We start from the raw sequence: 12,404 nt of genomic DNA, 5'->3' as shown, positions 1-12,404 counted from the left end.
TAATTCAATAATAATTCTGAATACATTATCATACCATAAAAGATAAAGAATACTCACTATAGGATTTGTTCCTAAAAAGAACATATTGATGCGTCAGTATACCAGGGATTTTCTTAATATAAGAATGGTAAATGGCCTGTATTTGTACAGCGCTTTACTAGTCCCTAAGGACCCCAAAGCGCTTTACACATCCAGTCATCCACCCATTGGTGATGGCAAGCTACATTGTAGCCACAGCCATCCTGGGGCGCACTGACAGAGGCTAACCACCACGAGTAGGCAAAGGGTGAAGGGTCTTGCTGAAGGACACAACGACCAAGACTGTCCAAGCCGGGACTCGAACCGGCAATCTTCGGATTACAAGGTGAGCTCCCAACTCTTGAGCTACGAAGAAGGATTTCTTATCCTTTACGATCTACGGAGGGGGGCTAGAGCCTGTTCCAGCTGTCACAGGGCAAAAGGGTACAGCCTGGACTGGTTGCCAGTGTATTATAAGGCTGACACATAGAGCATTCACACTCAGATTCACAGTTAAAGTCAGTTTAGAATAATCAGTTAATCTAAACCCATGAATATATTTGAACTGTGGGGAAAAGCTGAAGCAGTGGATCCATGCAGGCACAGACAGAACATGCAAACATCATCCAGGCCCCAGACTGGATTCAAACCCAGGATCTTCTCAGTGTATAACAACAGTTCTAACTATCGTACTGTCACTAAATATATTTCGAGCAAAAGTAAAGTCAATCAAACACAAAATTTGCAATGTTTTTATTATATTTGAAAACATATCAGTAAAGATGATTATCTGGTGTGATTATCTGATCATTTATTTCATCATTAGAGAAAAGAAAATGATGTGATAAGTCTTCAGTTTGTCCACTCTGAACTCATTCTTTGAGCCTTTCCTGTACAGAGTGTTACTAGGTGGTGCATATCCAGACATTTCTCTGAATGAATATGAAGGTGTGGTTCTTTTTCCTGCTGACAATAAATAGTTTGTGAACCAAACCTGGACTTTCCATGTAGCAAAGATCACTGACTTCCTGTTGTTGCACATCAAAAATATTTACACAGACATGCAAATGACACCATACACTGACAACAAAATACATTACAGTAACTACTCACTTCTGTGTTATCTTGCGATGCAGATATTTCATGTTTGCTCAATGGCAAATATTTTAAACTACAGCAAATACAGTAGGTGATGATGATGATGATGATGATGATGACCTTTTATTTCTGACATAAAAAAACCCCAACAAACCAATATATCCACATACATACAAGTACATGCATATAGATATACACAATTTTATATGAATAGAGCGCTCAAAAAATTGAGTATTTTGTGTCAACAAAGTGTTACAGCATTTCCGTATTAATATCAATGTGTCACATTATATTTTGTATGCTGTTTGTTAGTACTGACCATTTTCCTCTACATCAGTACTGTTATTTTCCTATTGGTGTGATAGCACATTTGCTTCTCTCTCTCTCACTTGCTCTCTCTCTCTCCCTGATTCTCGCTCTGCCTCTCTTTTCTACCACTTCCTCACTACTGTGGCCTATATGCAGTTTGATGCAAGGAAGCGATCAGCTCATATCTACTACTACAGTGTCAGGCCGAGGGGCCCTTCTCCAGCAACCGGGCACTCTGTGGGATCGTCATGGGAAACTGTGCTTCAGGGTAAGTCATCATACACACTCATACATTCATTCACACATTCTTATAAGTGGGGACTTTCATATATTACAAAGTTATTCATCAGAATGTGATGTATTCTAAAACACTCCTTTAACTGCTGTAAATGCAGAAAATATATTTAAGGTATTTGTGAATTAACTACAGCGAAAATATTTATAAAAAAAAAAGACAAAGTTTAAATGAAATGATTGTGCAGTTTTTTTACAAGAAGTTTCTACATTTCCTCTAGCAAGGAAACCGTGGTTACGAGATAAAAATAGCCCTGGGTTCTGGTTGTCTTCTTACAAGAACTAAGTCAAATACAAAGAACATATTTTGCTGTTGCGTTACATATTCAATATATTACCGTCTAAAATGGCAAGTCTAGAAATATGCAAAGCGTGATGCCCTCGTTGGTTATTCACTGCCATATTCAGTTGGTTATAAACAGGTGTTGATTGTAGGTCTATGTAAAGTGTTTCCTGTTGCACCACAAGCGCTTATTTGTTAAAGATGTCAAGGAAACACTGCTGTTGGCTAAAGCCCACACCTGCTGCCACAGATAATATTTTATATGATTTATTGAGGTGAAAGACATATGACTCAATAAGCAGTATTATCCAAAGGCGTTATTCTCCTGTGTGTGCTAACATTGTGGTCCTTGGTAGCTTATCGTTTCAATTTGCTTTATTTTCAGAAAGAAGAAAGAGAAAGGTAAAAACTATTTTGTATTACTAATTTCTTATTGCTTTTGTGTTACTTTCCCCAGTATAAATGTGATAAATATCATAAACAAAAGAAAAAACTATTATAATTTTATGATTTTTCCACATTTCCTCTTTCAGGGGATTCTGAACCAGATGATAAGACCGCGAATGACAAGGTAGACATCCCCGCATTAATCTTGGTTCTATTTCTGTTGACCATAAATCTTCACCGTTATCAGCTCATGATTTTCATAAGACATGGGTGTGTTCCACTTTGGATTTACATACTTGGAGAAGATTAACATGAGGCTTCTGCCGTAAAACAAACTACACAGGAACCCGCGGCATGTAGGCACATTTCAAAATATGCCAGCTGCAGAAACACAGTGTAAAAAGTAGAATAAATTATTTGATGGGCACAATACGGGTAGATGATCACCCATCTCACTCTCTCTCTTCCAGCAACCCAACGAAGATGTAACGTATGCTTCTATTAACCACGACAAAGCCAAAGGAGCAAGACATAACAGACCACCGACAAACCAGATCACCGACGACGACTGCGACTATGCTACAGTGAATATTCCTGCAGCACTTCAACCTCAGTCTGAATCTGAGTGCTCATCTAAAGACGAATGTCCAGATGATTATGTACTTATGGGGTAAACAAACGGAAGTGGAAGCATTTGTTCGGTCAAGTGAGTTGCAGAAAATATCTGATGCCGGGTAAAGGCATGCAAGAACTTGTTTGCACTTGAATTGTCACTTTATTTTTTATATTCTTAGCTTAATCAAGAGCAGATCTTGATTATCAAAGAAACTGCAGAAATGAGAAGATTAACAGCCAACAGCAGCTGATTGCGGAAGTATGTACAGTAACCAGAAAGAAGTTTCTCTCCACAATTGAAGAAACGTTTTAACCAGAACATGGTGGTGGTGTTCCTTCCTCAAGAAGACTAACTCGCATTGCAGACGAACCTGCGAGAGACGACACGATGCTCGAGACATTGGGACTTTACTAAAAGATGTGAAAAATCAGAAGAAAGCCAACAAGCTTTCATCAATTCTGGACCTCTCTGAGAAGGGCAATGCATCCAAATCAGGAAATACAGAAGTTTGTGGCATGCAATTACTACTTACAAGTGAATCGATGAAGTCTGAAAGCCACCATGTGTGACATTTTAATGTGAATTTGAAAATGTTCTAAATAGAAGTTTTATTTTGTTGTGTTTCTTTAGCTCTGTGTGTGGTTATGTGATTTATGTTTTGGCCCCAAGTTCCTAAAACATCACAGCACAAATTCAAAACTTGCTCCTCTTTAAAGAGAAGTTTCCCTGAAGAAACTCAGACTTTTTGAGACTGTTTGACCTTTTTGAGACTGTTGCCACACCACAACTGAAAGTCAGAGAATGTCCACCACATTCTCAGACATACCTAACATTTTGTTTGCATAGGAAAGTCTAGAACTGGTATTTTGTGGTTTCATAGCGTGCATGTGCAACAATAATGGCAGAACTGTTTGGGGGTTTTTGAGAGACAAATTTGTTGATATGAATGCATCTGCTGTAAGGTGCTGTGCAGGAAGGTTTGATCATTATCTAGAGTCTGTTGCTGGTGGTTGGTGCTGAAACAATGCCAACTCTTGCTCCACCATTAATCAGTTTCACAACGCCCCATATTGAGTTCCCTCACAAACTTAATACTGCCCAAACCTAAAATGCAATCCAAATGTGCAACCAAATATGAAAACAGTTTGTGTAATTTGATCTGTTGCCACATTATAAAACGATAGTCCAGACCACACATAGTCAGAAGCATTTCACAGCATGTAAGAAGCACTCCACAGGCCCCAATATACTACAAACACACTGAAAGGCTGAGAAGTTGTTTGTTTTTTTAGTTGTTTGTTTGTTTTTTCTTTGAGAGATGATTTTTTTGTGCCTTTTAGTTTGAATCTGTCTAATCAACAGAATTATTTATACATTTAACTTCATGGCAGAGTACTGTTATTTACCCTATCTGTTCTTATTCTGCTGTATGAATAAACTGCATGTCTGAAAAACTGAAAGAAGAAGAAAAAAATCTTTTCAATTTAAAACGAAAACCAGTTTTGCTATTTGCTTCTGCTTTTAAGAGGAAATCATGTTAATGTGCTAAGTCACTGTAAGAGTTCAAATAGTCAGGCAGTGAAAACAGGGATATATTTGTGAGGCAAATTTTTAGTTCTCTCATTATAACGGAAATACAATTATAGTCACTGCAGCTCTTGCCTCTGATCTACCCTCTATTACTTACTAAAGCTACTGAAAAGAACAAGTGTGAAGCCACCGACATACATGTGTATATATATATATTTATGTATATGGAGAGAGAGAGACTTTGACTTTTGGTTTAGATCATTATTAGTGAGTATAGTGTCGGTGATCATGTCAGAATTGATGAATGAATGCAGAAATGTGCCATCAGCTTTTCAACCGCCATGCAAAAACATTTGGAATGAGGCTGAATGGGAACAGCTTCATTTTTCAGAATGACAATGATCCCAAACACACTGCCAATGGAAAACAGTCGTGGCTTGGCCTCGCCAGAGCCTGGACCTCAACAATATTGATAAATGTGTGGGATCATCTTGAAAGAGAACAGGCAGCCAACATCCAAATAAGGGCTTTCAATGTCCTTCAAGAAGTCCGGAGAACTATTCCCAAAGACCAAATAATGGCTTTCAAACTCGGAGGAATAGATTGACTTCTATCAGTGAAATTATTCAGACGCCTTGCATCATTTAATCCTGTAGCAACATTAATTCTATTATTCACCAGTAGAGGGCAGAATAGTTCCTTTTTCTAGTTTCTTTTCTCGGAACTGCATTAGTCACTGTTACTGTACTGAGGTGAGTCTTTACACATTCACTATGAAAAAAGTGACAATTAGTATTGATTGTATTTTTAGTGCATGCCCTCAAACAATGAAAAAGTCACCTTGGCAGATATCACTGTTAAAATGTTGAGAACAACTGTTTTGACTCTTTTTGGTGTATCTTGCTGAGTTGCTCTGATGCAGCGTTACTAATGTTGTTCCTAAGTCTGAAGAATGTAGCTAAAATGAAGTCAGCATTTATACATGTACTTTAATACAAAGAATCATATCATCTCACATTCATACATAACATAAATACTTCACATGGCATTGTCCACATTACCTTGAGACAGCTATGTGATTAAAATGCATGTTTTCGTTGCTTGGTGCTTGTACTGTAGCCACTACAGCATGATTCTATGTAAGAAATGATCATCTATTTAACTGTTAATGTTTAAATAAGTGTATTTGTACATAATTGTAGCCAATATATTTCATCAGCATTATCAAAAGTCTGTAGTTCTGTAGTCTTACATGCTGCATGTGGCTCAAGAGCCTCCTCGTTTCAGCAGTTCAGTGCATTTTTTAGTTAATGTTCTCCTTGAGACCCACACAAAGTGGTGGGCAGACATCAGGTACATCCCCCGTTCCATTAGTTAAGTGTTTATTAGGATACATTTAAAGCGAGAAACTTTCCTCTTTCAGAGAAAATCTTTGATCCCTCCCTCTCTTTACTATTTCACCCTTTCTCAGTTTCACAGCCCTCAGTTTCTCACAAAGACTTGTTGCATTTAGGCTGTGATGCATGTGCACGCTCTTTTTTCTTTTTCTTTTGTCATTGTGAACATATCTGCAGATCAGTTATAGATAGAGTTCACACGTTGAACATAGCTAGCATAGGGCTCCACTTCCTCCACATCCTCTATCTACAAAAAAAAAAGAAAAAAAAAGAAAAGACAAAAGAGATAGAACAGAGGGAGGTGTCTTTAACAAAACATGACAAAGTGCAGTCAACAACCAGAACTATAAAATACAGGCAGTTTTACCTACCGGTGGGGATTTGGAGGAGGAGGTATCTGACTGTTGGTGTTGCCTGGCAAAAGTTACACAAACATGTTCAGTAACCTGGACACTCTCAGAACACAAGTTATTATTTTGATTCAATTTCTGTTAAATTAAACCTGTTACCTCAGCTTCGTGACCACAAAAAATAAGACTCCCGCCATAAATGCAATTATTATCCCAGCTATGAGTGCATATAGCCAGATATAATAAACTGTAGGAAGACAAATTAAATGTTTGTTAATACCTTAAATGCACATGGTTGTGTAACTTTTGTGCCTCAGTTTGTAGAAGCCTGACCTTTAACTTTTTGAAATTCTGGAAACAGAATCTCAGTCAAGTTCTGGTGACTGATGGTGCAGCTCAGGTTTTTTGGCATGCCTTCAGGAAGCTCCAGACGACTTACTACTGTAAAACATCCATTTTTCCCAGGCAGTTGTTCCACAGAAGAATTTCGTGCATGACTCCAGCTGATGTTGGCTGCAGGATTTCCATTTTCAGCTATACATATTGCTACAGTTATGTTGTCTTTGTGCTCCAACCAGGCTTTCATTACAGGAGTAACTAAATCAGGAGAGACAAAAAAAGAAACAACAACAAAAACAAAACATTTAAGCTTGCTTTAAGCTTAACCACATCACAAAATGGGATTTGCATGACCTGGTGTGCTCTGTTTTTATTTTTATTTGTTTTTCTTTTTCAAATTAAATATCTAAACATGCTAAATGAAGAATGTTAACAATGACGTCAATGATCCATCTAGAGCAGAGTTGTCAAAGATGAGGCCTGTGAGCCAGAATCGGATGAGCAAATACTCGATTCCAGCCCACTAAACAGATGTTAGACTTGTTCATTCAAGTGTATTTTCATTCAATGCATTTTACAGTTTTTCCTACTGATAAGAGACCTCCTCTATTGTATTTCATACTACGCCAAAGTAATTAAGTGACAAGTAAACAATGAAAATTAAAAAGCAGAAAATCTACTATAGAAAGTTCTGTTTTTTACAATTGGTACATGGGTGGAGTTGAGCTCTTTCTGCAATTTTAGACATGCTGATAGATGTCTTTTATCTGCTGCAGCACCATTTGAATGTATCATGATGTGCTGCTGAAAGTGCACTTCTGTTTCTTAGATTAAATGGGATTAAATGTGCACTTAAAATTTTTTACACTGACAGAAAGAGGAATTTTCCTGGTTCAGATGACTTCAGATCAAAGTGGGCTGTATGTTGACTGCGATGTTAAATGAGCTTAACATCTCAGCTCTAGAGGAGGAGGAGTGTGTTTGTGTCTAAAAAAGCAAATTGGATTAAGGTTTTTAAAATGTGTCCTTTAAAAGACTTTGCAGAGCAACACAAATGCATATCCATTTTACTCCCTTATGAGGTATAAGCTGAATGGTAGAAGGCTGATACTTCAACTGTTTACATTCGTATATATCAGTGGAGGTACCATAAGTGATATGTGACTAATGTGACAACAGAAGTCTTACCTGTGATATTCACGTAGATTTTACAATTAGTAGCTCCTCCTCTGTAAGCAAACTCACACGTGTAGATTCCCACATCATTTTTTGAGAACTTTGGGATGTGTAGATATGGCTGAGCACTGGATGTGTTTCGGAGTGATTTTCCATCATTGCAGGTGTCTGTGTTTTGACCGTCGCTGTTAAATTTGATCGTGCAACGGTCTTTGTTAATCAATTCTATGGTCCAGATAACATAAAATGTCTCATTCCACATCTTATCGCTGCAAGTCAGATTAACATCTCTCCCATTATTGAAAATTGCATCTCTGCGTTCTGAAGAAAAAAAGGAAGTGTGAATGCATCTTACATATTGTTCAAATAAATTTCTTTGTGTTTTTTTTTCTTTCACAATACAACAGGCGTGCTAGTATACAAAGAAAAAATGCAAAGTATTTAACAAATATGTTTACTCAAAGCTTTAAACACTATAAAATAAATTGTAACATTGTTTATTTTTTTGTAATAATTCATGAGATTTGTCCAATTAGCAGAAAATTATTTTATATATTACTACAAAAAAATTTACTAAAAAAGAAAATGTAAAAAAAAAGGAAAAGGGGGTCTAGAAAACAAAAAGGAATAAAGAATCAGCTTGATAAATAAAACCTTTCTTTTTTTTTTAAGTATTGAAGTGCTTTAAAGCACTATTTCTTTCACTTTATTGTATTTCAAGTAAAGAAGATTGTGGAATGGCTGAAACACAATAAGCAGTAGAAAAGGAATTAAACATAATGTACTGACATTTTCACATTTTGCTAGTCACATTTTCTCACTTAATATTTTACTCATAGTGAACAGAAGCAGTATAGAAACACGGGGGAAAGACTGTTACCAGTGATAGGAGGAAAAGTGGTGTTCGCAGGGGTGCTTTCAGTAGTTCCTGAGAGAGACGAAGGTGAATTAAGGAAAAAGTTAGTAGAATGTTTCAGTAATTAAGTAGCAACAAAATATTCATTCTGAAGTGCTCAGTCAGCAGAGCAGCAGTGATGGTCGTCTGTTAGTTGAAGTTTAATCGGTTAAGATGTAACATGAATTGAATGGCCATGCAGGAGAGTTAAACAACAAAGAGCTGTGAGACAAACTGCACTTTTTTAAGCTTTTGAAAAAAACAAACAAACATGACAATCACCGAATGTGGGGCGATAAAATGTCACCATTAAAGTTCAGCTCCTTATAAAGCCGACAAAGGTTAATCACAATCTTCCACGTTACCCAGAAGCCAGAGACACAGTCGGTATTTCATATAAGTGAAACGGAAAATTCAAGGTGGATGTGTTCAGTGAGTTGTTTACATCTGACAGGTGTAAAACCAAGACCACGCAGAAAGTGAGTGAACAAAACCACAACTCTAAAACAGAGACCCCCTTACAATGCAGAAAGAGCTGCATCATAGTGTTACCCAGATGTGAAATCAAGATTTCCACTGCAGCTACAGGGTAGTACCAGGCAGTTTGATCATTCAGAAAAGACGGGGCTGACTTCTGTTATGGAACACCTTTTCCCCCTGCCAGTTTCTGCTCTGGCCCACTGTCATGCATAGTCTTTCCACACACTGTCTACGCTGTGAATCAGAATACAATCTCAGGAGGCCCACAACCACTTACAGTTTACAAACTCACCCACTTCATAGTAATGAGCCACAAATCTAACACTAATTACCTCTGTTATTATGCATGCTACACATATTTAACACTGAAATACATTCGCAGAGTATAATGACACAAAAAAGGTAAAAAAAAATACATTTTCAAGGTTTAAAAATGTCTCACTTGTGTCGTAAACCACATGAATCCGCATGGAGTTTGTCATTATGTATTACATTTGTGAAGGTTGCTCACTCTTAAGAAAATGTAAGTAGTGAAAGCTGAAAAACAAATGCAAGAAAAATGAGTTAACATGTCAAACCTGATTCCACGCTCTGTGTTTCAGACAAGAACAGGATCACGACATAAATCCACATAGTCTCTCTCATCGTTGCGTGTCTTCGAGTGCTCCTCTGTAAACTTGCTGCTCACACCGTAAAACCTCAAGTATGGCCTGACATAAACCGTCAGTGCTAGACTCTCTAAAGTAACATCAAACCAAGATGCATTTTCTTTCTCCTCCGTTATCTTGCCATTTCATTTCCTTACTATTCCCAACAAGCTCTGGATTTAAGTGAAGCATGTCCTCCAACAAAGACTTCAGACAAACCTGAAGTCTTTTGTGACACAGTAATATATACATCGTGTGACTAACAAATCCCTCCCTTCTTCTTTCTCATCCCCTCTCTCCAAACCGCTTTCCACTGAGACATCTTGCCTTTTTCTCCCACACAGGATGACGTTTGATAAGTCAAGACACCCATTTCCTCTCTTGCCAGACACATAGCTGTGCTCTCTAAAGTAGTATGTAGTAAAGCAGTGTGCGTGAAAACACACATAAAAAATAGAGCAACGTTATGAAATTCTTTCAACGTTCGTCTCCACGTTCGTAGTCACAGGTGATGATTCATCACGAGCTTACTGGTACTTTGTATGGTACACTCACATTTATCCTTTCTTGTGACATAAATGAAGCATTCTATGTATTTCTGCTTAGTTCAGCTTAGTTTAATCAGTATTTCGAAAGATTTGATGAGAGAAATGATTTCTGCTGAGTAGGACAAATGTTAGTCTTGCTGTGGTCTCATATTTGCTGGTGTAAGAACATTTTGCTGTATAAGACTCGTGCTATGCATGCTTGCCTACATGCAGCATTAATGTGGGTGCAGGTGTTATTACTGACTCCATCTCCAGTTTGCACATTGCACACATTAACTGAAAACAAATGGTGCAATCATTCTGCTTGTATGCGGTTAAGGTCTCCAAGCCGTATGCGGAGTTTGTGGTTCACAAATACATCTTGCAATGAAAAATCTTGATATTAGCTGTCCCATATAAGTTCAGATAGGGCAGATGAGCAACGATAGCTCGGCTTATCCTTCTCTTGTGGGTATTCTAAGTGTGACAAAAGGCAAAAACGGTGAAAAAAATGTCCTAGTATAAACTCATACATCGCATACCTTAACCAGCCAGAGTTTGATTCATCCTTTCCTAATTTCATCTTGGGCTGGGACCTTGAAAAAAGAGGGGTATTTAAATGAATAACTGCCGTTCTCCTTTTTCTTGGATCTAATATTAGACCATGTTTATTTCATGTATAGACAGAAATTCAGCTGACTATGAGTTGGCACACATGGGACAAGGAACTAGTTCTTCCAAAAAATAGCAATTCCTTCATCTGTGAACTATTGTTGCTTCGGTCAGCAGTACTGCACACATATCCCAAAAAAGGAGCGAAAAAAACAACAAGAGCTTATGTTTTGGGCTTTAACAATAAGAAGCACAGACTGTGCATGTGTCTATGCATGCGTGCATACACTGCTTCCCTTTGATAAGTGACTTCCTGTTGATGTCAAAATCATGCTTTTTGGCTACCCAAAAATATAACTCGGAGGGTAAGAAAAAAACACAGAAGTTGTCAGACAATTTTGGTCTGCTCCATGTAATTCTTTTTGTTTTGTTTTTTTCTTCTTCTTCAGTTATTTTTCTGAGGTTTCAGTTTAAGAAGTTTACGTCAGTATTAGCAAAATTGCCTGGAAAGTTTAGGGGTTCAGAAAAAAATAATTTTATATACAATGCCATGCTGTGTCATCCCTGAGAGCCTGAAGCCTTGTATCTACCCTAATAACGAAACCTTAGTGCAGTAACACGTGCCACTTGCTTGTTGTGAAGTCCCCCTGCCTTTAGTTTGGTCAGCTGAAAAGCTGCTGGTTGCTTTTATTACATTTTTCAGTTCAGTATGACACAAAGTAAAGAGATTTGAAACATTAAATTTAATAGAAGAGTACGGCATGCTGCTGATACTTCTGTGTTCACTGAATGGTCCAGTAAAATCCTGAGTGAAGGTCAGTGTGCCAGTGCCTCGTTCATATTTAAAAAGAAAGGCAACATGCTTCAAATTCCAGCATTTTTTAATTGTTTTTTTCTTCTTTTTACATGAAGTGAATCCTCTTGATCGCTGATACAGTACATGTGGTATCATAGAGCTTTTTCGATTTGCTGTGACTGTGTAGTCATACAGAGAATTTTCATCAGCATGGAAATAATATTCTGGTCATCCGGTATATGTAGATGGGGATCAGATCACTCTTGTTTTTCATTTTCTTGTGTGCTACTACTTCTTGCTACAAACACAGCTATTAAATCAGCTAAGTATTAACTATGTTGTTTATCTGACAGAACATAGAGGGTGTTTTTCTTTGGGTTTGTTTTAGCTATATTATTTCCACTTCTTGTAGGGTCACCTTTTTCAGTCTTCACACTGTCAGACAACTCCACCCTAGTCTAAATGGAAACTTTTATCATCTCTGACTCATACGTGAGGTCGTTTGTGCATGTAGATGTTAAAATGTCCTAAGTAACAAGCTGACACGTTACTTTTGAATTCTTGCATTTTTGCCGTTATGGAATAAAACCAGTTACATTTCATGACCAGTTATATTCTATATTCCTTTCACATTGATGTAACTCTGGCGC

General features: G+C 37.5%; 1 protein-coding gene across 2 annotated transcripts; it reads right to left on the bottom strand.

Moving 5' to 3' along the window:
• Positions 1–5,504: 5,504 nt before the first annotated feature.
• Positions 5,505–10,250, bottom strand: si:ch211-214p13.9 (cell surface glycoprotein CD200 receptor 1-A). Of its 2 annotated transcripts, XM_040005667.1 has the most exons (7): positions 9,751–10,250; positions 8,678–8,725; positions 7,810–8,118; positions 6,616–6,879; positions 6,442–6,529; positions 6,304–6,346; positions 5,505–6,179 (listed from the first exon to the last, which is right to left on the bottom strand). In XM_040005667.1, exons 1-7 carry the CDS (start codon positions 9,815–9,817, stop codon positions 6,111–6,113), a joined length of 888 nt encoding a protein of 295 aa, XP_039861601.1. In that variant the 5' UTR covers positions 9,818–10,250; the 3' UTR covers positions 5,505–6,110. The 2 variants fall into 2 exon arrangements, with proteins under 2 accessions (XP_039861601.1, XP_039861602.1); XM_040005668.1 differs by lacking the exon at positions 8,678–8,725 and having other exon boundaries at positions 9,751–10,246.
• Positions 10,251–12,404: the final 2,154 nt, after the last annotated feature.

The sequence above is a fragment of the Simochromis diagramma genome, unplaced genomic scaffold (assembly GCF_900408965.1).
Source record: "Simochromis diagramma unplaced genomic scaffold, fSimDia1.1 OVJJ01000501.1, whole genome shotgun sequence".
Classification (NCBI taxonomy): domain Eukaryota; kingdom Metazoa; phylum Chordata; class Actinopteri; order Cichliformes; family Cichlidae; genus Simochromis; species Simochromis diagramma.
The sequence above is the reverse complement of the archived record's forward strand: the minus strand, read 5'-3'. Positions and strand labels throughout refer to the sequence as shown.

What these genes read in the sequence shown, in the direction of transcription:
- si:ch211-214p13.9 (XM_040005667.1), bottom strand. Translation starts at nt 9,817, where the DNA reads ATGAGAGAGACTATGTGGATTTATGTCGTGATCCTGTTCTTGTCTGAA. An exon ending in CACTTTTCCTCCTATCACTG is followed by an intron (nt 8,119 to 8,677) that starts GTAACAGTCTTT and finishes TTTTTTCTTCAG; the next exon opens with AACGCAGAGATGCAATTTTC. An exon ending in AATCTACGTGAATATCACAG is followed by an intron (nt 6,880 to 7,809) that starts GTAAGACTTCTG and finishes CTCCTGATTTAG; the next exon opens with TTACTCCTGTAATGAAAGCC.